General features: G+C 29.2%; 3 protein-coding genes across 3 annotated transcripts in view; 2 read left to right on the top strand and 1 right to left on the bottom strand.

Annotated features, from left to right (window-relative positions):
* The window catches only part of LOC125832220 (NAP1-related protein 2-like), a 107957-nt gene extending 84750 nt beyond the window's left edge, over positions 1-23207 (bottom strand). Inside the window, exon 1 of the mRNA XM_049511370.1 lies at positions 23200-23207. The gene's annotated coding sequence lies outside the window, so the exon portion shown is untranslated. The remainder of the gene's footprint in view (positions 1-23199) is intronic.
* LOC125832231 (mini zinc finger protein 3-like) lies at positions 10369-10817 on the top strand. The gene has a single exon (XM_049511381.1). The coding sequence runs from the start codon at positions 10369-10371 to the stop codon at positions 10618-10620; it is 252 nt and encodes an 83-aa protein (XP_049367338.1). The 3' UTR covers positions 10621-10817.
* Positions 23208-23602: 395 nt separating the features above from the next.
* Positions 23603-25396, top strand: LOC125832230 (gibberellin-regulated protein 6). Its single transcript, XM_049511380.1, has 3 exons — positions 23603-23770; positions 23920-23953; positions 24954-25396. Exons 1-3 carry the CDS (start codon positions 23672-23674, stop codon positions 25133-25135), a joined length of 315 nt encoding a protein of 104 aa, XP_049367337.1. The 5' UTR covers positions 23603-23671; the 3' UTR covers positions 25136-25396.
* Positions 25397-27506: the final 2110 nt, after the last annotated feature.

The raw sequence follows: 27506 nt of genomic DNA, 5'->3' as shown, positions 1-27506 counted from the left end.
AATGTTCTTCTGCCAAATTCTTTTACAAAATTCAATGTTAAAATTATCTAGTGTTATACCCAGTATATGTCATCTTTAGTGCAATAAATTAAACATCTATTCTATTGATGAAAATATATATCCACAAAATAATTATGTTATTATTAATCCCTTCATGATTAAGGCAGTATCTGAGGAAGGTGAGTCAAGGAGTCCATCATACTAGATTCTCATAATTAAGAAGAATTATTAAATGCCAATAACTAAATTATAGAAGCCAACCGTTGCGATGGGATTCTAAGGTAAGAAGTTGAGTCATCAGGTTATTATTTTGTGCTCCTACAAATCATTTCATTAACGGTAAAATGAAAGCTTTGAAATTAAATTACTTCTAATTATATAATGCGACCTTTTTTGGACGGATTAATACAAAACGTGTATCACATAAATAGGGGTGGACCCACATAGAGTTCGCCGGCTGCTCGAGCACCCATTAACCTCGTCTCGGAATATATATATCTATGAGGTAATTAAGAGGTATTTGTATAAAATTAACATAGAGCACCCAATTCAAATGATCTGATAGGTTCATTGGATCTTGGGTGGATTCTTAAGGCTCTCTTAGTGTTGTTGAGCCCGGGTTTGAATCTCACTGTTAACATGTCATTTTTATATTTTTGATTTAGTCAGTTTCAGAGCACCCACAACCTTAAAATCCTAGATCCGCCACTGCATATAAATTGGGACGTCACTACAACAAAAAAAACTTTTAGCGGTAAAAAATAGACACATTAATGAAGAGTGCTGAAGTCTTTACCGACATTAGTTAAGTGTCATTAGATTCATGTCGCTAGCGGCTTTAAAGACATATACAAAGAGTGCTAATGACCGCTAAAAATACATATTTAGTAACAATTGAGATATTGTCATTAATTAATTGTCGCTAAAGATCATTTTGATGTAGTTCGTGAGAGAGTTTCATATTATTTATTTTTAAAGACTATTGAACAAGTTTACAAGTATATTTAGTAATATCAATTATCTCTTTTAAAAAAATTATCAGCTAAATAACGTTCCTTGAATATTTCCTAAGAAATGGTATTTCATGAAAAGAAAGAAGCCACGTGAAGCCTAGCCTAACATGCTGGAGCTTTTGTCCACTTTGATTTTTTTTCAAATTTGTACTCACTGTTTAATTTTTATGTGAAATATAATTTTTTTAAATTTGGTACATAAAAAATGCTATATTTATTTATTTAAAAAATTCACCTTACACTTTTCGTTTTATCTTTAATAAAATAATCAATAGTCATATAAATATTTATAATTTATTAGAACACAAGTTAGAATTATTATTTTCTTTCTTTTTTCAGACTATATATTGAATCGAAATGCATCACATCAATTGGCATTGTGGGAGTACATTTTTAGTTACAATTAAGTCTAAATCTATATATTGACGTTCACTTGCGATAAGAAAATTGAGGGAAACATAATTTTCATTGAAAGAGAAATAATATATTTTTGAAGGCATACGAAACTCAAAATCATAAGTAATAGGTTATTGTATTGATATATATATATATATATATAGCTAGGGTAGGGTTGGAGAAACAAAATGTCTATATATATTGCCAATCAACCATCTCTTCAATGTCATATCAACTCTTTCACCCAATAGCACTTCTAGCATATGTCAAATTGCATGTCGAATATATTTTTGAAAGAAATAATGTGTTTCATGGTGTTTAGGTGATAGAGTGAAAACAAATACTATATAACGATTACTCGAGTCATGACTTGTTTCAAAATTGAAAACTTGAGTAAGTAAAAAATAAGTTCATTTTGAACACTTCTGGCTGAAATTTTGAAAAACCTTATATTTTGTGCATGTTTTAAAGCATGCATTTGGCAAAAAAAGGACAAATTACTTAACTACACTCCTTTACTTACCTTAATATCCATTTATTCCTACTTATTTCAAAATTTTCAAAAATTCTTTATTTACCTATGTATCCCTCATGTATCCCGTGCACAACGCTATGTATCCCGCTATGTGGAATGTATCAAACGCTGTGTATCCCGCATGTATCCTGTGCACAACGCTATGTATCCCGCTATGTGGAATGTATCAAACCTAATGTATCCCGTGCACAATGCTATGTATCCCACTATGTGGAATGTATCAAACCTAATGTATCCCGTGCACAACGCTATGTATCCCGCAAACATCACTTTTAAGGGGGTTTTGGTAAATAGAAAACTAGAAGGGATAGAATGTTATTTAGTACTTATAATATGTGGTTCCTATAATTTATACAAAAAAAAAATTAATAATATCTTAAAATGCATTATCTCTTTTAATTGTACATATTAACTCAACCCTATTCCAGTTGAGCGTATATGTACAATTAAAGGACATTGATAATATATTTTATATGGTAATAGGCGTTTGAGAGCACTCACAAAAACTTTTTTAATTCTTTTGCCCAAAGTATCTAAGTATAAACATTTATATAATTGGAATATAATATTTAAAGGATCAGCAATATATTCCACCTTATAATAATAGTATTGGTAATTTGGATAGTGTTTCGATGACAGAAATAAAAGTTAAGTTACTTATAAGCAAAGTAACTTGTTCTCTTTTGTTGGGAAATGTTTTTTTTCTTCTTAAAAATGATTTTTATCATACTAAAGCTATGAGTTCAATGAAATCTAAGTAGTTTTGTCTCAAAATTACTATTTATATTGAAAAAAATTATTAATATATATAAATAATTTATTCAGAACTTAATGGCTCCGCATCCACTTCATTATTATTATTATTATTATTACTATTATTATTATTGTTATTATTATTATTATTATTATTGATATGACGTTTGTCATACATTGAATAAACGTTTTGAGAAAATTTTGAAAAAAGTTGGTAGAAGAAGTTTAAGTGGGTCATCTTTCCACTGATTTTTATTATAAGAAGAGCGAGAAAGGGAGAGACTACTAAGCATTATTATTCTTTATTGCACTACAAGCTCTGCTTTGCGACAAACCATTCAAAAAACTAGAAAACAACAGAGACACATGATATGGAATTCCATTAACAAAGTGATAAGTTTTTCTTTTTCTTTTTAATTTCTAATAGAAAATTAGTATTTGAACTTTTTAAAATTATATATACACAATTTATACAATATCGATTTTATTTTTTTTGTTGCTTGTACATTTACGTAAGAAGCCCATTATTATCTGTCCAACTTCTATAAGCTTAAATGATTATTGACCCACTCGTTGATTAGCTCAGTCTATATTTTGGGTTGATATTTAGCCCGAATTAATTCATGCAAAATTTTGAAAAAATATTTTTTCAACAAAAATGTTTTTTTAAAACTTGATATATTATATATAGTCATGATAAATAAAATAATAATTTAATAAGATAATATTATATACACATATATATATAAGAAATAAAGCAATTAAAACTAACTAAGAAATTAGGCGGATTGGATTTGGACCCTCATTTTAACAAATTTTAGCGTAAGTAATTTTTGACAAGTAATAATCCACCTATTTAATACTAAGCTGCGCCACATCCCTTCAATTCTTCAACAATGTTATTATAAAAAATACATATATTATTTCCACAAGATTATTTTCTCTATTGATGCATATATACTTTTTTTTGCTGACTTCGTCATTTTGATCTTATTCAACCTATAATAGTACAAATTATGTATTAAAAATATTTATATATAAAATATATAAATTCAGTCCCACTCAAATTTAGACAAATTGCCCATTTACCACCTCAAATATGGAGTAAGGGAGATATGATCTACGTAAAGTACGGGAACTATCATGTTGTAAGTTTAGCATCCTTTATTATAAATAATAATTGTCAATATGAGCTATGTATTGAAAGAAAATTAAAGTATTGTAAATAAGTTGATAGTCATTGTAAAAATAGTTAAATTATGAGTAATCCTCACAATATATTACTAAATATATTTTTTATATGAATATATAGAGAGAGAAAGGGGGGGGGGGGGGGGGGTTGTAGTAACTCTCTATCCAAAATTAATATCTTGTTTGAGAACTCAATATTCAAATAGTATTTTGTTTACATTATTAATCTATTTAGTATAATAATGTGCTTGGTAAGAAGAAAAATGTTTTTCCTAAAAAAAAAAAACTTTAAAAAAGAATATTTTTTAAAAAAATTATCCAAAGAATAATTATTTTTAATTTAGGAAAATACTATAAGAGGTCAAGGTTGGGGTGGCGGTGGTGAGGATGGCTAGGGATAATGTGTTTTTAATGTTATCGATGAAACTCGTCTCTTTACTCCTTAATTTTTATTGAACTTGTTTTTATGAGAGAAAATATTTTTAAAAATATTCTTATCTACATGTTAAATTAAAAGATTATATTGAAACATAATAATAATATATTTGACAATTTTATTAAGATTTGACGTGTCTAAGAGACCAAACATTTTGGATTAGATGTTAGCATCACATGTAATCCTTTGTTCATTATTTATAAAAAGACAGCAATCATAGTGGCATTATATAGTTAACTTGGGTGGTGTTTGGTGGAAGCTAAACTCTTTTTTGACATAACTTTTCTGGAATAAATCCCGGGTTTTACTCATCCTGCTGGCCTTCTTATGGTGTATTTCAGACTTGTTGTTTCCAGAAATTATTGTTAATCCTAGGACTTAGAAGTATATTGTTGACTCTTCTAATTTTCATATCATACTCCCTCCTTAATTTATGTTTTTTTGTCTTGTTTCTTTTTAATGTGTTAAAAAATATATAATTTGTTTGATTGAATATTTACTTTATTATGTGTTATTACTTTATAATTAAAATTAAAGTGGTTGCAGTTTTAAAATATTAATTACTATTGAAGGTAAAATGAGAAAAGGATAATTAATTTTATCTTAAATTTCTAAAAGTAATAGTAAATTATATAAGATACTACATATGATTTGAGATGAAGAGAATAATAAATTTAACTTTCTCTGGAAGAAATATTTTTTTTCATCAACTATACTAAAAATAGATATTCACTATACTAAAATTTATCATATATGTACTAGTTTTTTTACAGATATAAAAAAATAAACTACAATATATCCAAAAAGTAATTAGTTTTAAAAAAGATTCTTCCTTTTTTCTCTTTTTACATACACACTTTATTTCCTAATATTTTTACACTAAAGAATGAAAGGAAAATTAAAATAAGAATTGTGATAATAAAGGAATTACTTGCGTGAAGATGATCATATATACCCCTATATGAATTTTTTAAAATTTAAAATAAAAATAATAATTTAAAATTACTTTTTTTACTTCCGTTAGATAAAAGGGTATATGTGATCCACTTTTGTAACGGTAAGAATATGTATGAGTCAATTTTATATTAAAACGTATATCAGCTCTAAAGGACAAAGTAAAGGAATACAACAAACCTTTTTCCCCTCATATCTATTGCTCCTTAAAGATTTGTCAAATTGGACAATTAAAATTTAACAGAGGGATTAATAACTATGTACTTCCTTTGGTCTATATATTAAGTGAATTGTTAGTATTTTTTTCATAGTTTAAAATAAATGATTTTTTCAAAGTTTAAAACAATTGTTGTGGCTTTTTGTCATATTTACCCTTCATTTTAATGAAGTTTTTAATTACTTTACACTTTCTAATAGAATATTTTGGAATAATAAAAAAAGTAATTGTGGAAAGTAATCTTTAATTTTTATTCTTAAATATTTTTAAGGGTATGTCGTACTCCAACAATTCGCTAAATTATATGGAGTACTAGATTGCAACTGGAGGAACTGTTTGGGTTGCCTCATGACTAACACATTTTTTTCAGAATTGACGAAAGATTATTATAAATTTTATAACAATAACGTACTTATAATTTCCCACTATTATATAAGGTACGTTACATATCTGGAACAATTACGTTTCTTTTAAAATTTTGTATTGTGTGTGTTTTTTTCCTATTTCTTTTTGCAGTATAGCAGATGCTAGTGTTTTTTTTTGTATGTAGGGATTGAAGTGGGACTATTCCATTATGATTTTTCTTGAATATATGATTTTCTAGTGGCTCCAGTTTGTGTAAGCAAAACACTTCGTCCAATATTATTTGATAAAGGCATGTGCTTCTTGAAAATGTATGTTTCTCTTTATTTTTTTGTGAATGTCAGCTATTTTGCCTCTATGGTTGAGATGCTTCTCAATTCTATCCATTATTCATATACAACTTCACCTCTTTTTGCTTCCAATCACAATTTTATGAGCAAATTGTTACTAGCTAGCTCCTTCAACTTCCATTGATCGATCTATTTTCTTTCAAATCCTTCATAATATATACTTAATTATGCCATTGTGAGTGTTAAACCTTTTGTTTCAACGTATGTGATTATTTATGGTTTCTTAACACAAATACATAAGTTTTGATCAAATTAAAGTTATTAATCGTAATTAAAACTCTACCTCCAACATTGTTGAATAAGAGTATAAGTGTAAATTAAGAAAAAAACACAAAAAGATTTTTAGAACTTGTGGTTTTGGCTCTAACAATATGTGTAGTGTGATTATAAAACTTTTGAAATTTGTGATATTAAGCGTATTATAACATTAATAATTAAGAAACATCCATCCAAAGCATGTGATATTTTTTAGCTGGAAAGTCTAAGTGATAGCGTGTTAAAACTAATGCTACAAAATAAAACCAAGAATAAGGAAAGAGATGTATTTGGCTCCCAAGTTGAGAAAACTTACGAAACTAAACTGGTTTAAATAATTTAAAAAACACTTAGATACATGCATTATTTAGTGTTATGTCAAATAATGAAACAGCTTTTTTTTTTGGAATAAGAATTTTAAAATTGAGTTTAATGAATTTGGGATTATGGATGCTACTAGAAAAATAGAAGAGTTGTTGTCATAGTGCAAATAGTAACCTGACTTTTAAGCATCATTAAAGGACCTACATATTGTGGAATTAGCACGTAAATCAATCACTTTTTTCATTTGGCCCCTAAAGCAAATAATTTCCATTAGCTTAACGACGAACTAATTAGCAAAAAAAATCACCACCTTTCTTTTCTATATAGACTACTAATTAAGGCAGTTGAACGATCAATTCAAACCCTCATTCAAAGATTTCCATCATTAATTAACATCAACCACAAGGAAATTCTAATAAAAAGCTTACTGCTTTGTTGATTAATTAGAAAATAAGAAGAAGATTTAAACGTTATAAAATAGTGCAATACTATTATGGATGTGCTTCTTGCTGCCCTTGTAATTCCACGAACAATAAAAACTACTCATGAAGTTAATTGCACGTATTATTTGTTTTGGTCCAACAAATATCACCGGTTTAATTTGTTCTTTAGTCTATGTCATCATTCAGCTTAAGCTAAAAGCGTATGTACCAAGTAAACTTGTGTTATGTTTTACAAAACTTTTTAAAAAAAAAATCACTTCAATGTGGATTATTTAGCTTATATGTCATGTGTAGTAGAAGCTTGCTAGCCTATTAATCCGTTGGCCCTTCTTTTCAATTTGTCCTCATCGGACTCTTCTCCGTCATTAGCGTTACATTTACTCTCCAGGCCATCTCCTTGACGACTCAACATCCTTGTGGAGGTTTGCGCCATAAAGCTTTAGGATAGGGTGTCAATGGGATAGGTCCAATCAAATTTGGACAGATCATACTCGGTTAAGACAAAAATCTGGTCAAGATCCAATTACCCAGCCCAAATTTGCACGGGTCAAAACGGGTCAGGTAATAGATTATATAACGGGCCAAGACTCAACCCAATTTTTACTAAACTTAATTGTTTTATTGTTTCTTTTAAACTATTTTAATAACTAATAAAATTATTATTTTCTTTATTATGACTATATATAACATATCAAATTGAAAAAAAAGTTTTTAAAAAATATTTTTACAAGATTTCTCATGAGCCAATACGGGTTACATATTTATACATAAATAAGTTAGATTGAAATGGATTGAGCTAATAAATGGACGGATCAATAACCCATGACGAATTAAGTGGATTTTGGATTTGTTTTTGCAACCTCTAGAATCTGATAACAAAAATTAGGTGGGTAATTGAGCATATAACAAAAAGAGCAACTTTCACATATAGCAAATACAAAATCATATTTGTATGCTATAGCTATAGTTTGTATAATTGCGCTCCATAGCAAACATAAATATGTATATTTCGCTATACATATACAAAAGAAAGCAGTTGTATAATTTCTCTATACATATACAAAAGAAAGCAGTTGTGTAATTTCGCTATACATATACAAAAGAAAACAGTTGTATAATCTGCCTTGGTATACATATACAAAAGATCAATTGTATAATTTGTGTTTGTATAAAGCGAGAAAGAGAGAAAGACAAAAGAAAACTGGGCAGGGGAAGATCATATTTGTATAATCATAAGTGTATAGGACAAAAATATATGCATTTGTATTTGTATATACAATTTTCTCTCGCTTTATACAAACACAAACACAATGTATACATTTGTGTTTGTATAAAGTGAGAGAGGCGAGTGAGTGAGCAAGATTTGGGAGAGTGGTGAGTGAGATCTGAGAGAGGGGAGAGAGGGGAGAGAGGAGAACAAAAATATATGTATATATACAATTTTCTCTCGCTTTATACAAACACAAACGCATTTTATACATTTGCGTTTTTGTATAAAGTGAGAGAAGCGAGTGAGGGAGCGAGATCTGGGAGAGGGGAGAGAGGGGAACGAAAATATATGTATATATACAATTTTCTCTCGCTTTATGCAAATACAAACACATTTTATACATTTGTGTTTGTATAAAATGCGAGAGAGGCGAGGGAGAGAACGAGAGTGGCGAGCGAGATTCACCAGGAAAGAGGCGAAATAACAACGGTTTGCTATGGGGTACAATTAAATCAAACTATATTTATAGCATGTAATTTGAATTAATAGTTTGCTATTATATACAATCTTCCCTAACAAAAAAGGTTTCCTTGGTCACAAAATAAAAATAGAAAAAGCAGATTAGTCTTCTTTTTTAGCCCCCTAATTCTCTTATTAACTTTAATACTATGAAACAAAATAGAGAAAGATTAAAGACCTTCAAGAGATTAGCCCAAGTTACCGGTAAGTAAGAGTTTGTAAATATACGTTGGGGGCTAAATAGCTAACTTCTCTCCACACGTAGCACTAAAAAGAAATCTAGTTTCAATGGCCTACGATGAAATCTCACAAAAAAATATCAAATTTGTAATTATGACTTAAATTCATAATATATAATTATTTGCATTGATTCAATAAGTTCTAAATTTATTCCTTTTTTCGCTTTGGTCTAACAAGCCTCATAGATTTATCTCTTGAAGTACGACATCTTCAAGCCTACAATGCATGTATGGCATGTAAAATTGTATTATGCCTTAAATTCTTCTTTACCTTTTACTTCAATTTCAATCTTCTAAAATGTCTTTTTTCCCCATCTTTGACCCGTTCTCGGCCCGGCCACCAACATCATGTCCAACTTTATAAGACAAACCAATCTCGTCCCAAATTTCGAAAAAGTAAACTTAGAGATACGAGTAGAAAAAAGAATAGGAAAAAAAAACTTAGTCTAAAAGTTTACACGATGTGGCAACTTTTAAATGGTGAGGTGAAATTTGTAGTATGTGTGTGATCGGAGAATCTTGCCTAATTTTCGGACCAAAAAGAGTATTGAAACAATCATTGAAATTAAAAAGGCCACTATCTTCCTACCCCCACTTCTCCAAATTGTTTTCCTTTTTCCATTCTTTATGTTATTATAAATTTGAAACTACTCCACATGCATCATTCAACTGACTTAATTTGACTTGACACATTATTTAAGTAATCAGATATTTTATGGTTAAAATAACCTTATAGTTTTGCTTTAATTTTAAAATTTAGATTTGACAATTACTCTCTCTGTATCAATTTATATGATTTAACTCATCTTAACACAATATTTAAGAAAAAAGTATTTTTTTAAAAATTATGATTTAAAATAAGTCATAAATATTTAAGGGTAAATTGAGCATTTTAAAGTAATATATCATTCTTTAATTTTTAGACTGATTCAAAATATAAGTCATATAAATCGGAACAGAGAAAATAGTTATTTAAAAGAGAATTTAACTTTTAGTATAACATCAAGAAAGATGAACAGAAGTAGCAAAGCTACTAGCTAGTATATATTGAGATGCTAGGGTTAGGTTTAACTTCAGAATACAAGAGAGAGTGGATCAAAATTTTCAATAAAGTCATCTCCCCATAATAATTTTCATTATTTTTTTTAGGGGTTTTTAATAATTTGAAAAATGATGAAAAAAAGACAAGTTGTGGTGAGAAGGATCAGCAGTGGATCATCGACGATTAGGAACATACGATACGTTGAATGTCAAAGGAACCATGCGGCAAATATCGGAGGCTACGCTGTCGACGGCTGCCGTGAATTCATGGCAACCGGAGATGATGGAACCGCCGCCCTTACTTGTGCAGCATGTGGATGTCACCGGAATTTTCACCGTAGAGAAGTTGATGGCGGCGAAGTTGTTTCTGAGTCCTCTTAGATCATATATATGATTCGTCCAAGAAAATATTAATTAAATTAAAGGTGAGTTTTAAATTTATGTATCAGATAAGTTGATTATAGTTTTATAATTTCATTGTGGTTTGTGCTTGAATATTTTTGTGTATAATTTGATGTACAAAATTGATGAATTCCAGCTAAAAGAGGAATCTTTCTTGTAACTCAAACAAGATATATATATATATATATATATATAATATATATAAATTATTACTCATCGGAAGATAGATTTTATTTTTAAATAGTACTATTTGATTTTTGTTTTTATTTTTTTGCTTGTTAAATACTAATGATCTTTAATGTTTCAATAGTTCAATCTGAAGGTGCATAAGACTGATGAAATTTTGTCTACATTATCTTAACTTCAACTTGGAATAAAAGTCTTGTTTGAGAAATACTTAAAGTGAAATAATTTGACAAATACTTTCTAATCTATTGAAATTGATCAGGTCTAATACAAATTCCAACATCAGCTATTCGTTTTTTCAACTTCAATCAAATATTTTCTAATTGTGCCAAAGTTGCATATACATTTGACTAAATTAGAGTCTTCTTGAATTTGGCAAGAGAAAACCCTTGCCAATTCAAGAAAATAGGATTATGATTTTATTTTGAAGAATATTTAAGAAGAGCTATGCTGTAACTAATAAAGTTATTAACATATATGAGAATAACGTTAGTGTTTCGATTTTTTTTTTAAAATCTCACGCATAACAAAAGCTTAATTAGTGCACCGGACTATTGATAAAGAATATTGAAGAAACTTCATCGGTATGACTTTCATGGTGTGCAAGACAGATAATATGTCCCCTTTATAAAGTAACAACAGATAATTTCCAGTTCAGCCAGGCATTATTATAGAGTTGAGTTTTTTTTGGAGCTTTTGGTACTCCAAGGAACCAATAGACAGATAAGTGTATATATAAATATATAAAAGAATAATACAATCTTTTTGTCATATTTTATTTCTCCATTGAACGCTCTGGCAGACAATAGGAGGAACACAAATTTTAATCAAGTCATCATCTCAGCTTTGCAAGAATTTTATATTAACTTCTAGGCCCACATATCTACTCATGTTGTCTTGCTATAATGCAGTCTTCCTTGTAATTAATTATAAAGCTGACTCTAAAGTCTATATAGCTTCTAATAAAATAATAATGTTGCTCAAGTGATCCTCATGATCTTCAAACTTTATATTAGAAAAAAAAATAGGAGAAAGCAAAAGTTAAAAGAATTAGTAGAATATGTCAAGTGATTCTACATAAAATCATGGTGGCCGATCCATTCACTTAATTTATTTGCTGACTTTATTATGACTCCATTATTAGTCATCAAATGAAGAGCGCGATGAGTAGAAAGAAAAGACCACACTATTAATTTGGTGTTTAAGTTAGGCGCAAGATTATAAATTTGAATTTTATTGCAGACAAAAGTATCCAATACTTTAATCTAAATAAATAGTGAACAAATTTATTATTCATCGAATTTTAAATAGTACGCGAAGCAAAGAGCATGTCGCCTTTGTCATTTGTCAAGGCAATTAACATGTGTGCACGTGCACTGTGAATTATGAAGATTTGAACTCTGACAAATGAGTTGGGTAGAGTAATAGAAATAGAGATATTTAGTCATTAAAACTTCCCAACACTGAAATCATCTAAATCTTGGTTATTAAAAAAAAATAAAAATCTTGACAACTTTCCTTGTCACTTAAAAGTGATTTCTTTTTAGTTATATTATAAAAATTGGATTTCCCTTTTCTTTTTGGTGTCATATCTAACTTTTAGGTTCTGGTCGAGGTGTAGAAAATGGGTAATGCACAAAAGAATGACATGGAAATCACTCGATTTTTGTTTTATAAAAAAAAAGTGATGTAGGTGAGAATGACTCCATGTTCTTGCGATATGTGTTTGCGTCAAATTATATAAATTTACTATAGTTACTTAATTAAGTGAGACTGTATGTTAATTAACCATGATTGAATATGAAAAGTTTATGTGCAAATTAACATATTCAATGTATCTATTGATTTAAATTAAATAATTGATGTAGATTATTATCTCACTCTTTAGAGCAGTAGTCCCCAACATACTGTCACAAATTGGTCCTCTTGTAGTCCTACACTGAAAGTACATATACAATATAATTCCTTCGTCACAAAGGACTTGGGATTTGATATGACAAGAAAATGATAAAACTTTACACCATGTTTTACTATATCCTAACAATGGAAACCTTGTCTTGTTCTTCTAAAAAATCTTTCAAAAAAAGTTAGTGATGATTTGGTTAGCGTTTACCCAATAAACACTGCTAAAAAAATACTCTTTTTCATTGAATAGTTTTTTCATATTCAATGATCATTTTTAATATTTCAATGAAAATCTATTTTCAACCATCCATGCGTCTTTTTCCCTCACCGATTTCGTAAAAATGGATGAAAAAAACATTTTATCTTATAAATGCCGTACCACTTATTCAATTGGATAGACGCCGTGTGATGTGACATCAGACCACTTATTATTTTAACAGTTAACACCACGTACGTGTGGAAATGAAACAGCACTTCAGCCCTCTAAAGTTCCATTTTGATCAACTTGGTTTAAAACAGTTGTTCCTTTGAACTTAAATATAATGATCAATTAATAATGCAATAAATCACACCTATTTTTGATAAAAGAAGTCGCAAGTTTAATTAAAATGAACCATCTGCATTTTTCATTTTATAAGCTGATTTATTATCTATCATAGAATGTTGTAATATGTTTTGATGAACTGCAACTTTTTAAGATTTACTTACGAATTAAAGCTACTATTCAATAAAGTTACCAACAATTATCTTTTAACTAAATTAATTTACCTTTTTTTGTCTACGAACTCAATCCCTTGTCTCAACATTTGCAGGAATAAGAATAGAACTTCCATATAAATGCTATTGTGGTGACAGCTAGGTACACTCAAGATATCATATATGACATTCTGGATATTTAGTTATGTTATCTTTTCAAAAGCCAATTACATCTGAATTCAATTTTATTTTACGATTCATATTAGTTTTCTCCAAACACAATTTTAGTTGTGTTTTACGTGTACTTGGCTCCAACTCATTCTCAATAATAACTCATTCCTTATATCATTGCAACCACTACCCCAGGCATATTTTCCTTATAATGAGGTTGTACTCGAAGATATAATACGTACTTTTTTATCAAGATTATAAATTTTACCCAATATTTTTCACCATCAATATCAGGATTAAGCCTCGAAAAGCATAACTTAGCAAACCTAAATTTCTATTGAGGATCAAAGTAGAGAATATATACAGTTATAGATAAAATGGCATTATATACGACTCCAATATTTATTAAACTCCCATAAAATCAAAGTGAACATTTTAGCCATCACGAAATTCGCAATATTTTAATTCTCCGTCTTTAGGAAGACGCAAATTTGTTGGGGTATTTACATCCCGTAAACAATGTCATTATGTAGTAAAATAACTTCATAATATCTCAACCTTTTTTTCATTAGTTTCGAAAATGCCATATCTAGCCAGTATATATAGTAGGTGTTACCGTTCTAGTCATAATTCTTCTTCAAATATTCAATTGCCTTGGTGAGCTTCCGACTGGTATGTTTCACTTTTTTTTTATCAGTATCAATCAATTTATATTGAATATATACTGAAAATAAGATTGCTGATAATAAAGAGCAACTTTCACATATAGCAAACACAAAATTCATATTTGTATGTTATAGCAAAGTTTGCATAATTGCGCTCCAATAGCAAACATATATATGTATAATTCGTTATCCATATACAAAAAAAACAGTTGTAAAATTCGTTATACATATACAAAGAAGGCAGTTGTATAATTCGCTATACATATACAAAAGAAAGCAGTTGTATACAAAAGATCAATTGTATAATCTGTGTATGTATAAAACGAGAAAGAGAGAAAGACAAAAGAAAACTGGGCAGAGAAATATTTGTATTGTATAATTATAAGTGTATAGGACGAAGGTATATGTATTTGCATGTGTATATACAATTTTCTCTCGCTTTATACAAACAGAAGCGCAATTTATATATTTCGTTTCTGTTTGTATAAGCGAGAGAGGCGAGGGTGGCGAGCGAGATTTGGGAGAGTGGTAAGCGAGATCTGGGAGAGGGGAGAGAGGGGAACGAAAATATATGTATATATACAATTTCCTCTCTCTTTATACAAATACAAACACATTTTATACATTTGTGTTTGTATAAAAGCGAGAGAGGCGAGCGAGACTGCCACCAAACGAGCGTGGAGAGCAAGATTCCACAGGGAGAGTGGCGAAATAGCAATAGTTTGCTATAGGGTACAATTAAATCAAAGTATATTTATAGCATTTAATTTGAATTTATAGTTTGCTATTATATACAATTTACCCTAATAAATAACACTTTCAAGCATTTGATAGGTGAACTTTTTCGAATAGTCATACTTTGACATCGTCTTTTTTAAAAATAAAAAAATAAAAAAGATGAACAAGATTTCTAATGAACTCTCCAAATTTTAATATTTCTAGTTTCGATTTACCTATGTAGTATCATGCTTTTGAATCCATTTATGACATGTCGATTATCCTAAAGAACCATAAATAGTTGATAAATAACTAGTTTTAAATGAATCGAATCTAATTATCATGTAAATATACTTTATATTGCTATAAATAAAACTTGAATCTTATCAAAATGTAGTCAACAACATAGTAAAATCATATTTTATTCTTTAATATAACATCAACATAACATAATATTATAAAGCAATGAAAAAAAACATAATATCAATGGTTCGTTGATTATTTGTGTTTATAAATTTTTTCATTATTGAAATATAACTAAACCTTTACCATACTGGACATAAATTTGTGACAATCGCCTCTGTGGCGTTTTCGTTCAGACAGTTTTTGCCAGTAATGTTATCCTTTCCGCGTGTCTGGATCATAAACTTGTTGATGGAATGAAATAAAATTTTGAAATAAAATTATGTTTCTTGCTAGGCTTTGATGATAGAACTTTTATTTTTGGAAAGAAAGTGACTGCCTTTTAGACGGAGTAGAAAGTGATGTAGGAAAGTTTGTATGGTAAAATATTTGTTAATTATTTATATGAAACTATAGTACATTCATAATAAAAGAAAAAGGAAATCAATCAGAATTGAACATAATTAAGTAACATAGCATTTTGGTAGACAGTAGACACATTGTTTGGTTCTTAGTATGTTTCTTCTCGTTATAGTTTGCTCACATTCAATGTGTTTTTTATTTTCTCGAGTTTAAAACTAATTTTTACTAAAAAGAACTTTTTCTAGTTGCTTAATTGTACTTGGTCAAAATGGACTCGTCCATGTGGAAAAATTTTAATTCAATAAGATTAGTCTTTATATTCTGAATTTTGGTATAATAAATATTCTTCATAATTATGTTGTATTTCATATATTATATTATTTGACTAGAGTATTTAGCAAAGACACATCTGTTTTGTCATGCTTGCTCTGCATAGGCTTGAGCCCAATGATTTTTGTTTTATGGGATTGGCCCGCTAGGCTGGTCCAATCCAATTTTTGAATTAGATGGGGTTGGGCTCAATTTTTTCAGCCCATTTAGGAATGAGAAATTTAGCCCAGCCTCATTTGGCCCGCTGGCCTCGTAGGCCCAACCCGCAAGCCTCAGAGGCCATCCTGCGGGCTGTCAATTTTAAAAAGGGATAAAAATTATTATTATATATATTTTAAGTAGTGTTTTACTTGTTAAGATTTTGTCAATAAATAATTTTAAAATATCAATATAAAATTAAGACTATATTTTTTACATATCTTTTACATTTTAGGGTCATTAGCCCACTAAATTTTATTATTAGCCCAAGTCTATTACTCCATTATAAGTCAGAAGTCATCGTCATGTAATTGTCATCGGGCCTGGTTCCTTCATCGGGAAAATGGGCTTTTCCCTGCCATAGGCTTACTCATGGCTCTACAGCCCTCTATTTATGGGCTTAGCCCAATAAAAGTTTGCAATTGGGTTCTCAGTTTGGTGGACTGATATTTTGACGTTGGTCTCTTTTTCAAAATCAAACGTGTGGTCTAATATTAAGCTTCAAATAATGCTACTTTAGAACTTCAGACCACTGACCTAATATTACAAAAGGGCTATTGGGAATTTTCGCATATAACCACTCAAAATAATTTAATTAGATTTTATAGCTATACTTTGCTAATTAAGTTTGGCAATTACATGTTAGGGGAGGAGAGGCGAGTGAGAATGGGAGAGGGAGGAAAGAGGCGAGCGAGATTGGGAGAGGGACGAGAGATGCGAGCGAGAGAGCAATAATTTGTACAATCTGCATCTCGTTTGTATAATTCGTGTGTATTTGTATAATTGAGTGATACAAATTTCGGAATTATATAAATATGATAAAACTAGTTATAACGAATTTAAACAAATATAAACATCCGAACTTTAAACAGTTATACAAATTATATTATACAAATTACACTATATCAATTATATTATACAAAATCCGAAAATTATACTTTTATATAAAGTTTAAAAAGTTATACAAAAAAGATTGAATGTATAAGTTGATAAAACTGAAAAACCAAAGGAAATCACCGTCATATACAAATATAAACCGTCGTTTACAAATACAAATCAACGAAGAATTGTTAGTTGCAAATTATACAAACGTGGCGAATTATATAAACTCGAACCCAGCACACGTAATTAGCCGTTATTATTAATCGTGAGTGGTAATTATAACAAACTATAACTATGATAACTAATTAAGTAATATAAATTTGCTTAACCACCTAATTTTCCAAGGTTATAAATACAATGTCCCAAAAGTAGCCATTTGTACAGCACCAAAATTGGCGACCACATAATATAAATTATTTCATATTACTTGATCACTTTTTAAATTAGGATGAAATTAATTTTTTTTAAATCTATTTTACCCCTATATTTAATATGGCCTTTGAAAGTTTAAACAAAATTTGTAGACCCAAGATTATTTTTTTTCAAGAGGCTAATTAATATGAACAAAGAGCAAAATAGTAAAAGTTGATCAATCTATTAATGATTTCTTAATTACCGTATAAAATAGAAAGTGCCCATCTAATATGGGACAGAGGGAGTATCAAATACTGTCTTCGATTTGATTTATTTGTTTGATTTTAACTTGACATGAAATTTAAGAAAGTAAAGGATAATTTTTGAATTTTATGGTCCTAAATTGAAGATATATGGAATCTACCAAAATGTATGTTAACTTGTGATCTAATATATATGTTGTGTGGAAAATTAAGATTAAAGAGTTATCCAAAAAGAAAGAAAAACATTTTATTAAATGGACTATAAAAGAAAAATTAAAACGGGGGGACTAAAATAGATCCTTTTATTAAAAAAAAACAAAATTATACCACTAGACAGGGCGTCTAGCGGCCTTTTATTAATAATAGGGAAAAAGGTCAAATATGCCCCTAAACTATTTGAAAAGCACTAGATATACCCCTCGTTTAAAGTTTGGCTCACTCGTGCCCTCGCCGTCCAACTTTTCATCTAGATATGCCCTTATGGGCGTTAAATGCCAAATGGAATTGCCACGTCATTTTTACATTACCACGTGACAATTATATTAAAGGAAAAAGGGTCAAATATACCCCTAAACTATTCGAAAAGGTCTAGATATACCCCGTTTTAAATAAACTACCCGATCCGTTTAGATATTTATTTGCGAATTTTTGGCGTTAATTTTATATATTTTTCCTATTTTTTATTAGTCAATTACTCATTTTCGGGATTTACCCAAAAAAAATAATAATTAATTTTTATTGTTGAAAACGGGTCGGGTAGTTTATTTAAAAGGGGGTATATCTAGACCTTTTCGAATAGTTTAGGGGTATATTTGACCCTTTTTCCTTTAATATAAATGTCACATGGTAATATAAAAATGACGTGGCAATTCCATTTGGCATGTAACGCCCATAAGGGCATATTTAGATGAAAAGTTGGACGGCGAGGGCACGAGTGAGTAAAACTTTAAACGGTTTATTTGGGGCATAATTGACCCTTTTCCCTTAATAATAAGATAAAATCCTCAGAATAAGTACAAACAAGGAGGGCTAGGCCTTACCTTACGAATCCTAATGAGGAAACATGACTAAAATATATCTGAATTAAGTAATCCAGTTTTAAAAAATATAACAAATTCAACACTAAAATTTTCAAGAGTTGAACTCATTAAAACTTCAATGTTAGATCAGTTTCTGGATTTGGTTCAACGGTAAAATTAGAAATTTCATTTAAAGTTTTCAAATTTAATAAATATGTATACAAAGTATATTTGGCTTATGCTTTAACATTTTTTTTCCTGTCCAACTGACCATATTTTTCTGACAATTGCCTGCCAAAATGTTGGTATAGTTTGCACGCACTTCGCTCAAATTTTGTAATGATGTTTGATTAGATATAAAATTAAAAAATAAAAGAAATTTTTAAAATTTGTGATTTAAAATAAATCATAAATATAAGTGTAATCATACATCTATCTTATTAACGATAAAACAAGAAATTTAAAATTGAAATTACTACTACTAAATATTTAATTATATTGTTTTTTTCTTTTCACAAACTTATGCAAAACTACCGTATAAATTAGGGAGAGGCAGTCAAATTATTTAAATACTATATATTTTATGGAGAAGAAAACAAAAGTATTTTTTTTATAAAAGAAGTAGCAGTAAAACTAAGCAATGGACCATAATTCAGAAAATTAAAGAAGGCACATGACGGAATAATAAAAGCATAATTAACGAAGGTTATGATCGAGTAATAAGTATTTTTTTTTAACTAGAGTTCTATTTCAGATCTAGGTATGTGTTGGAGTAACTTTTAGAGAATATTTTACCTTCGATATAAGATTTTTTAATATGAATTTGAATTAATCGAATAGGAGAAAAAATCATAAAAAACAAAACAAAGGAAAGCAGAAGTATTAATGTGAGAGATGGAGAGGTCTGCAATTTAATCCCATGTTGGTTCACTTGCTGTAAATAAAAGTGTACATCTGGTAAGTGCACATGTTCTTGTTTTCATATCACTGTGTGGTACGACCACAGTCGCCAGCCTTTTCAAATAAAAAATAAATCAATCATTTTACCACTACCACCACATTAGCCATGCTCATTATTTTCTAAAAAAAGTACATATATTTTACTGTACTAAAATGTCATTATTTTTTGGATGACTATATAACTATATTATTAAGTGTAACATAAGCGTTATAAATTACGTAAAAGTGTTTATATATGCTACAGCTTTTTAGTCTGGTGCTAGCGAATAATTGCATCAAAGGCTGGCTGGCTGGCTCTTTGTGTCTTTATACAATTTCACATTAACATAATGACACTTTTAAGATTAGATATATTACTAGTTGCTAAAATTCTACCTGTCCCAAATCAATTCCAAACAAGTTGTAACTTGTAATATCGTTCCCCGATCTGAAGGACTTCTATTTCTGATAATATATTTCCATTATCACAATTTATGCGTAATTATTTGACATATAGTTTTTTAAGATTAGCATATTTTTTGAATTGACAAAAAGAAAAATGTGTCACATAAAATTGGAATAAAAGGAGTATAATTAAAGATTTTATAATTCATAATTCTTACATGCTCATCAAACAACATTAAATTCATATTGCAGTGTGATGCATTTCCAACTGAATTTCAGCGTTCTAAAAAAAGGGGAAAAGGAAAAAGGAAAAGAAAAAGAAAAGCAAAGTGGTCAAGGAAAAGTGTTTACTAAAAATAATAATTTTAAAATGTGTATATTAAAATATAAAGGTGGCGACTCTTATATGTATAGTCAATTTATAGCATATATATTTGGGAAGAAAGGACGAATATACCCGAACTATCGTAACTGGTATGCAGATATCCTCCGTCATATTTTTGGGACATTGGTGCCCCTGTCGTCCAAAAATTAAAGCATATATACCCTTTATAATAGCGGACATACACGTGTCATAATCTTATCCACGGATCAAATATTTAATAAATATCGAATCGACAAATAAGATTGTGCCACGTGTCCCTATTTAGTCTTCCGTTAGAGTAAAGGGCATAAATACTCTAGTTTTTGGACGGCAGGGGTACCAATGTCCCAAAAGTATGACGAATTTTATTTGCATACCATTTACGATAGTTCGGGAGGTATATTTTTTCTTTTTCCCAATATATTTTACACTGTACAGTTCAAGTTGACAGTTTAAAGAACTTATGAACGATAATAATGGGCAATTTTTTTATTATAACACTTTATTATTAATCTAAAAAACTGGTAACTAAGTTGCATGTTAAGATACACAAGCCTAATTTTTATACCATGAATACATATAATTTAAATCTACTATTACATTCCATTATGTGACATAATTCGACTAAAAAAGAAATAAGATTTTTAAAATTTATTGTCTAAAACATATCATAACAATTACTATATGGTTATAAAAAAAATTATTAAGAAAAAAATGAAAAATGTAAGATGAAATAATTTAAAGTTTAAAAAGTATATCATTCCTTTTTAAACAAAATAAAAAAGAAAATTTTATCGCACAAACTGAAATAAAGAGCCTATTATATACTCCCTCTGTCCCTAATTACTTGTTCACTTTTGAATTGACACACCAATTAAGAAAACAATTAATGACATAGTGAGTTTACCATTTTACCCCTATTAATTATGAAGTGGATGAATTTTTTTATATTTTTCAAAGTAATTAATTATTTAATTGAGGGTATCATAGGTAAAAAAAAATCATTTTTTCTTAATTTGTCAAAATAAATAAGTAATTAGGAATAACTATAAAAGGAAAAATGGAGCAAATGAATTGCGTGTTAAAAAGCACGGTACTTTGCTGGTGACTTAAAAAGAATTGATAAAAAGTGTTTTTCTTTCTTAAAAGGAAATGCAATGGGCAACTAGTTAGGGGAATGGAAAGGCATAATAAACGTATTCTTTAATTTGAGACCTATTACTATTTTTCGTTTTCCAGTTTAGATGTATATAAGTAAATATTTAAATTTATATAAAGTTAAACAAGTTAATACATATCATTTACGAAGCAATTTGTGTGTATTATATCATGTAAAATACGTTTGTCTACTTATTTAAATTCGAGAGCAAGATGACGGTAGATCGAGATTAAGTTAAATGACATATTTATGTATTATGCGGAATGAAAAATAGAGATGCATGTGGAGGTAGAAATAATTGATTACAGCGCACAGTGCGGAAATAATGTTTCCTCACCTCACCTCATCTTTGTTTTATCTTTTGCTCATGTGATCCCAAAATGGTTGCACATGCTATGCCCCCCTCTTTTATTTTTTGTCTGTACAACTTACATATCCCATTCAATTCAATTCAATTATGGACCTAGATCACCTTCTTTTTTCTTTTCTTTATTTGTTTCATTTCACATCTTCATTTTCCCAAATCCAATCCATGCTTTCTTTAATTCATCATCTTCATGATAAGACCACTTCCTTTCAACCCATGTGATTTTCTGTCTTTCTATCAAGAAGCAAAGCCTCAAATATATAGAACCGAATTCAGAATTTGAAATTTCAAGAAATGAATTTTAATGACAAAAAAATTGAATTATATTGAACTCGTAAAATAAAATGAGCGAATACATAATTTAGAGCTAATAAGAAGATCATTTATATGATTGAACTATTATATGTTTTCATTTTGAACTCGATCTAGATCCGCCTCTCCTTTGTTGCTGTCAAAATGAATAAATGCTATATTTATTTATTTATTTATTCCAATTGTAATATTTTAAGGCGATAATTCTCATCCATTCTTTGATATCTCTATTCTCTTGCATGTGCTTGGACTGCTGTCTGGATTCTGTAACTACCATCCCATATGGGAGTGCAATATTTTTATGCACCGGCACTTTCAAATTTATTTATTACTCCTATTTCTTAATGAACCTTGCCTCAAATATATGTGATTTCTATATTTAATTAAAGCATCAAATCAACACCTACATATATATAAAAGAGCAAATAAATACTACACTAATATCTTTACCTTCTAATAATCATTTTAAATTATAAAAAAACTAAAACAAAACTGCTGTAAACATATACTATTGGAATTAAGAACACAATGGGTATGGACGATTAATCGATCAATGAAGTAGGATGAAAACAAAATTAGAGGTTAGATCCCATAAGAGGGGAAATATATATAGTGTCTCATTCTAAAATTTATTTATATTTTCACAGAGTTGCTCAATATTTATACTAATAAAAATTAATATACTTGACGAAATAATCGAAGTGCATTTAAATTGATGCGAACGCTACTGTTATAAGAGAAATATTGGGCTCACTTCTAGTGTAACAGACCAACTTGTTGGAGGGATACAATCTTACAAATTGCAAAGGCACATATTGGTAAAGCAGGGGATATGACAGTTTTTTCTTTTATAAAAAAGTTTTTTTTAGTTTTTTATTTGATATTTATATTAGAACTCGATTAATTTTATTTATTGAGAATAAAATAATAAGTATTTTAATAAAGATAATTTATATTCAAACAAACTCAAATTCAAAATGAAGAAGTCCTAACCACTCGGTCAAAATCTTCTGGTTATTGGGAGATATGATAGTTATTGGCCCACAAGTGGGGTTAGAAGCTCAATGCTTAAAAAGAGTTAAAGTCCATATAGTAAACAAAAACAGAACACATTGACATAAAGTGAGAAATGTCCCCATTAAGGGGCATAATAGGAAGACTACTATAAATTCAGATCAAATCTTTTACTAAAATAATAAATTGATCCCATCAACCCCAAAGGGGGTCTATTTATAGTCCAAACTCCTCAACACTTTTCATAACTCACTCTTACATAAACACTTCACAAAGAAAACCTCTCTTTTCTTTTGCTTTCTGTGAAGCAAAATCAGCAATGGCGAAGCTTGTTTCATTTTTCCTTTTGGCCCTTATTGCCATTTCCATGGTTGCAACCACTGCTCTAGCTGCTGATGCCCAGTACCACCTTGATCGTGTAAGTTTTATTTTTTCTCAATTATTTGGGGAAATGGGTAAGGGATTATAATGTCGGGAATCGAAACTCTCACTTGTTAAGATAGTCAACCAACTTGAGTTACTAAGATTCTGTTTCTTTTATTCTAACAAATTTGCTTATTATTTCAGTCAATGTATGGTCCAGGGAGCTTGAAGCCAACACGTAAGTTTTTTCTATCATATCTTTACATTTATTTAACTAAATAAAGAACTCAATTCTAGCCTAAGATTACTAAAATATTGAGATGATTAGTGTCAGGAATCTTTGTCTGGGTGGAATATTTACAATTTTGTTCTCAGAATAAAAAATTCAGCAACTCCTAAATACAGTTAACAAACGCTTAACTACGGTTATTAATTAATCGATTAATAGCCTCCGATTTAGTGAATGTTCGAGTATTTAACATTTAAATATTCTGTGTAGTAGTAAGGAGAAGTGGAGAACTGTGAATTTCTCATACCCGGTCCATCTTATTTATCATGTTTTTTCTAATATTCTCTTAATAAAAATTAATTTTACTAAATTATGGTTATTTACATTTTTATCTTAATTTAATACACTATAATTTATTTATGATTCGAGGGACGTTAGTAGCATATTTCTCGAATTATGATAATTTAGAGTTGACCTCTATATAAATATTTCATGACTTTTATGGAATATTCGAGATTTTGATCTTTAAAAATACCTAAGAGGGAATATTTTGAGATGTCTTTTAAGAGAATTTAGTACCCTTTATATAGGCATCAACTAAGGTTTAAGAATACCCTCACAAAATTCTACTTGAAATTGAAATACGTCATTATTTACATATTTACCATACCTTGTTATAGCTGCAACCTACCCTAACTGCTAAAGTTGTACCCCACAATAGGCTCGAATTCCAGAAAATAGCTCTGTTTCGTTACAAATTTGTCAAATTTAACTAATTTCAAGAACCACCTGTGCCTTTGCTCTGCTATATTTGACCGGTCAATTTTAACATCGGTATTTTTAGTATTTTTTAACTTGACGCAAAATTTACGGAAGAAAAACTTTTGAAATTTGTGTTTTAAAATGTAGTTGATCAATTGTGTGGTTATAAGTTATTGTAATTTAAAATTATTGGAAAGGTAATATATTTTTGATGAGTACTAAAAAGGAAAACATTGTTGAACAACAGAATGCCTGCCACAATGTACAAGAAGATGTAGCAAGACACAGTACCACAAGCCATGCATGTTCTTTTGCCAGAAATGCTGTAAGACATGCCTATGTGTTCCTCCTGGTTTCTATGGAAACAAAGGTGTTTGCCCATGCTACAACAACTGGAAGACCAAAGAAGGAGGACCAAAATGCCCTTAATTATTTAACCACATTGCTACTATAAATTTGTCACCCCAAAGTTTAATTGATATTGTTGTTTATTGGTCTTCTTGATCCTATTATTATTATTATTATTATTTTGTCTGAATTAAGAGGTCATTAGTTGTATGACCTTTTTTACTTTTGTGTATGTATTTGCTCCTTTGGGCAGTATTGCCCGATATGAGAGCTGTTTGACCAATTTTTCTGTTGGTCTATTGTTATGTTACTCTTTTCTAATATAACAAAAAATCTTGTCCAGATTCGTCTTTTGGTTTATTGTCATGTTTTTCTCTTTAACTTTCCTGCTAATTACAAAAGCATTATCAAAGAATGTTTTTTTTTTCTTCCTTCTTTATTGGGAAATTGCCATGTACAATGTGTCCCTGCAGCAAATATTCAACATCTTGAATCCATTGCTACTGTACGACCATAGTCAGTATTTAAAAAAATGATCTAATTTAATTTAATATGGAGTTAAAAAAATAAAATAGATTTTTTTTTAAATTTTGTAATCTTAAATTAAAATTATATCAAAATGACCTTTAATTTTATTATTTTTAATATGCTATTTGAAAAGCTAATATTAACATGTTGCCAAAAAAGAAAAAAAAATCACTTTTTAAAAAGAAAAGTAAGTCATTTTTTAAAAAACTAAAAAGTAATAATTTGGACAACAAAATCACTACTACTTTCAATTTAACAAGACTATCACATTGAACCTAGACTCATTAATTTCCTAATCATATATCAAAATTTAAATTTCCAAATCCCATACGAAATAGGAAAAGGAATTTCTAACCTATTCAAATTAGGAATTTCTAAGTGCGCACAATTATTTGTGTTTATATTTTTTCATTATTGCAATATAACTAAACCTTTATCATACTAGTTATGGACGGGAATTTGTGGTAGTTCAGGTGATAGAACTTGCATTTTTGGGAAGAAAGTGACTGCCTTTTAGGCGGAGTAGAAAGTGAGGTAGGAAAGGTTGTATGCTAAAATATTTGTGAATTATTTATATGAAACTGTAGTACATTCATTAAAAAAGAAAAAGGAAAGCAATCAAAATTGAACATAATTCAGTGACAGACCATTTAGATAGGCACATTGTTTGGTTCTTAGTATGATTCACTAATTTTTAGTAAAAAGAACTTTTTCTAATCGCTTAATTGTACTTGGTCAAAAAGGACTCGTCCATCTGGAGAAATTTTAATTCTAAGATAAATCTTTATCATCTGAATTTTGGTATATAACAAATATTCTTCATAATTATGTAGTATTTCATATATTATAGTATTGAACCAGAGTTATTAGCAAAGACACATTTGTTTTGTCATGCTTGCTCTGCATAGGCTTGAGCCCAATGATTTTAGTTTTATGGGCTGTAGATCTCAGAAGTCATCGTCAGGGGTGGTAAAATTTTTCGTATAACTTATATAAATCTCCTAGTGTAAGGACCTAAATTATATTCTATTCTTATTCTTGATCAATTTTAAAAAATCCCTCAAAATTAGTGCTATCCGGATACATAGCAAAGAAGCCGGATACATTAAATCTGATACATTAAAACAAAATCAACTACACTTTTAAAGGAAAGAGAATATAAAATTGATGTGAGTTCTCCAAATCACGCTAATCTAGTTGATTTCAATCTCTTCCAAATCTTAAAAGATTCAACAAATCAAAATTCAAATTTTCTTCTCTCAATTCTATTCCAAATCCGACTAGCTTCAAACAATTCAAATTTTCTTCTTTTAATTCTCACCCAAATCGTAATAAATTGAAAAAAGTCGAACACAATAGCTGATTTTATTGGTATGCGTATCTACAAATTTGGATAATTAATACATTGGTCTGAATCAACTAATTTTTATCCATTGTTAATTGTGCTCTCATGTTATAGTATCTAGGCTCCTGTTAAACGCTTATACAAAGATGTTAAATTTCTCATATATTAGTGCCACCATATTTGAAAGGAAAAAATGAAAGAAATATTTTAAAATTCAGGCAAGGTGTGAATTTTGCAGTGGGAGAAGCAACATCACTTGATTCTGCCTACTTGTTGGACAAGGGAGTAAGGTCGAGTAACAATCTGTCTTTGGGGACTCAACTAGGTTGGCTAAATGATATGATATCTTTTTTTTGCAAGTTTCCTTCGGGTAATAGCCCTGGGCTGCCCATGTTGGTGCTATGAAATTATTGATGTGTATTCGCTATGCATTGAAACAACATATAAAAAGGTTGAAGAGATACATAGCTTTGATAGAAAGATGTATGTATGGTTATTGTTATGTATCATATACATTTAGTATAAATTCAAATTGACGTATCATGTCTAAAAAATTAGTTCATGATATATTACTAAAAA

This window comes from Solanum verrucosum, unplaced genomic scaffold, assembly GCF_900185275.1.
Source record: "Solanum verrucosum unplaced genomic scaffold, falcon-dt-bn FXZP01000009.1, whole genome shotgun sequence".
In the NCBI taxonomy this organism is placed as follows: domain Eukaryota; kingdom Viridiplantae; phylum Streptophyta; class Magnoliopsida; order Solanales; family Solanaceae; genus Solanum; species Solanum verrucosum.
The sequence above is the reverse complement of the archived record's forward strand: the minus strand, read 5'-3'. Positions and strand labels throughout refer to the sequence as shown.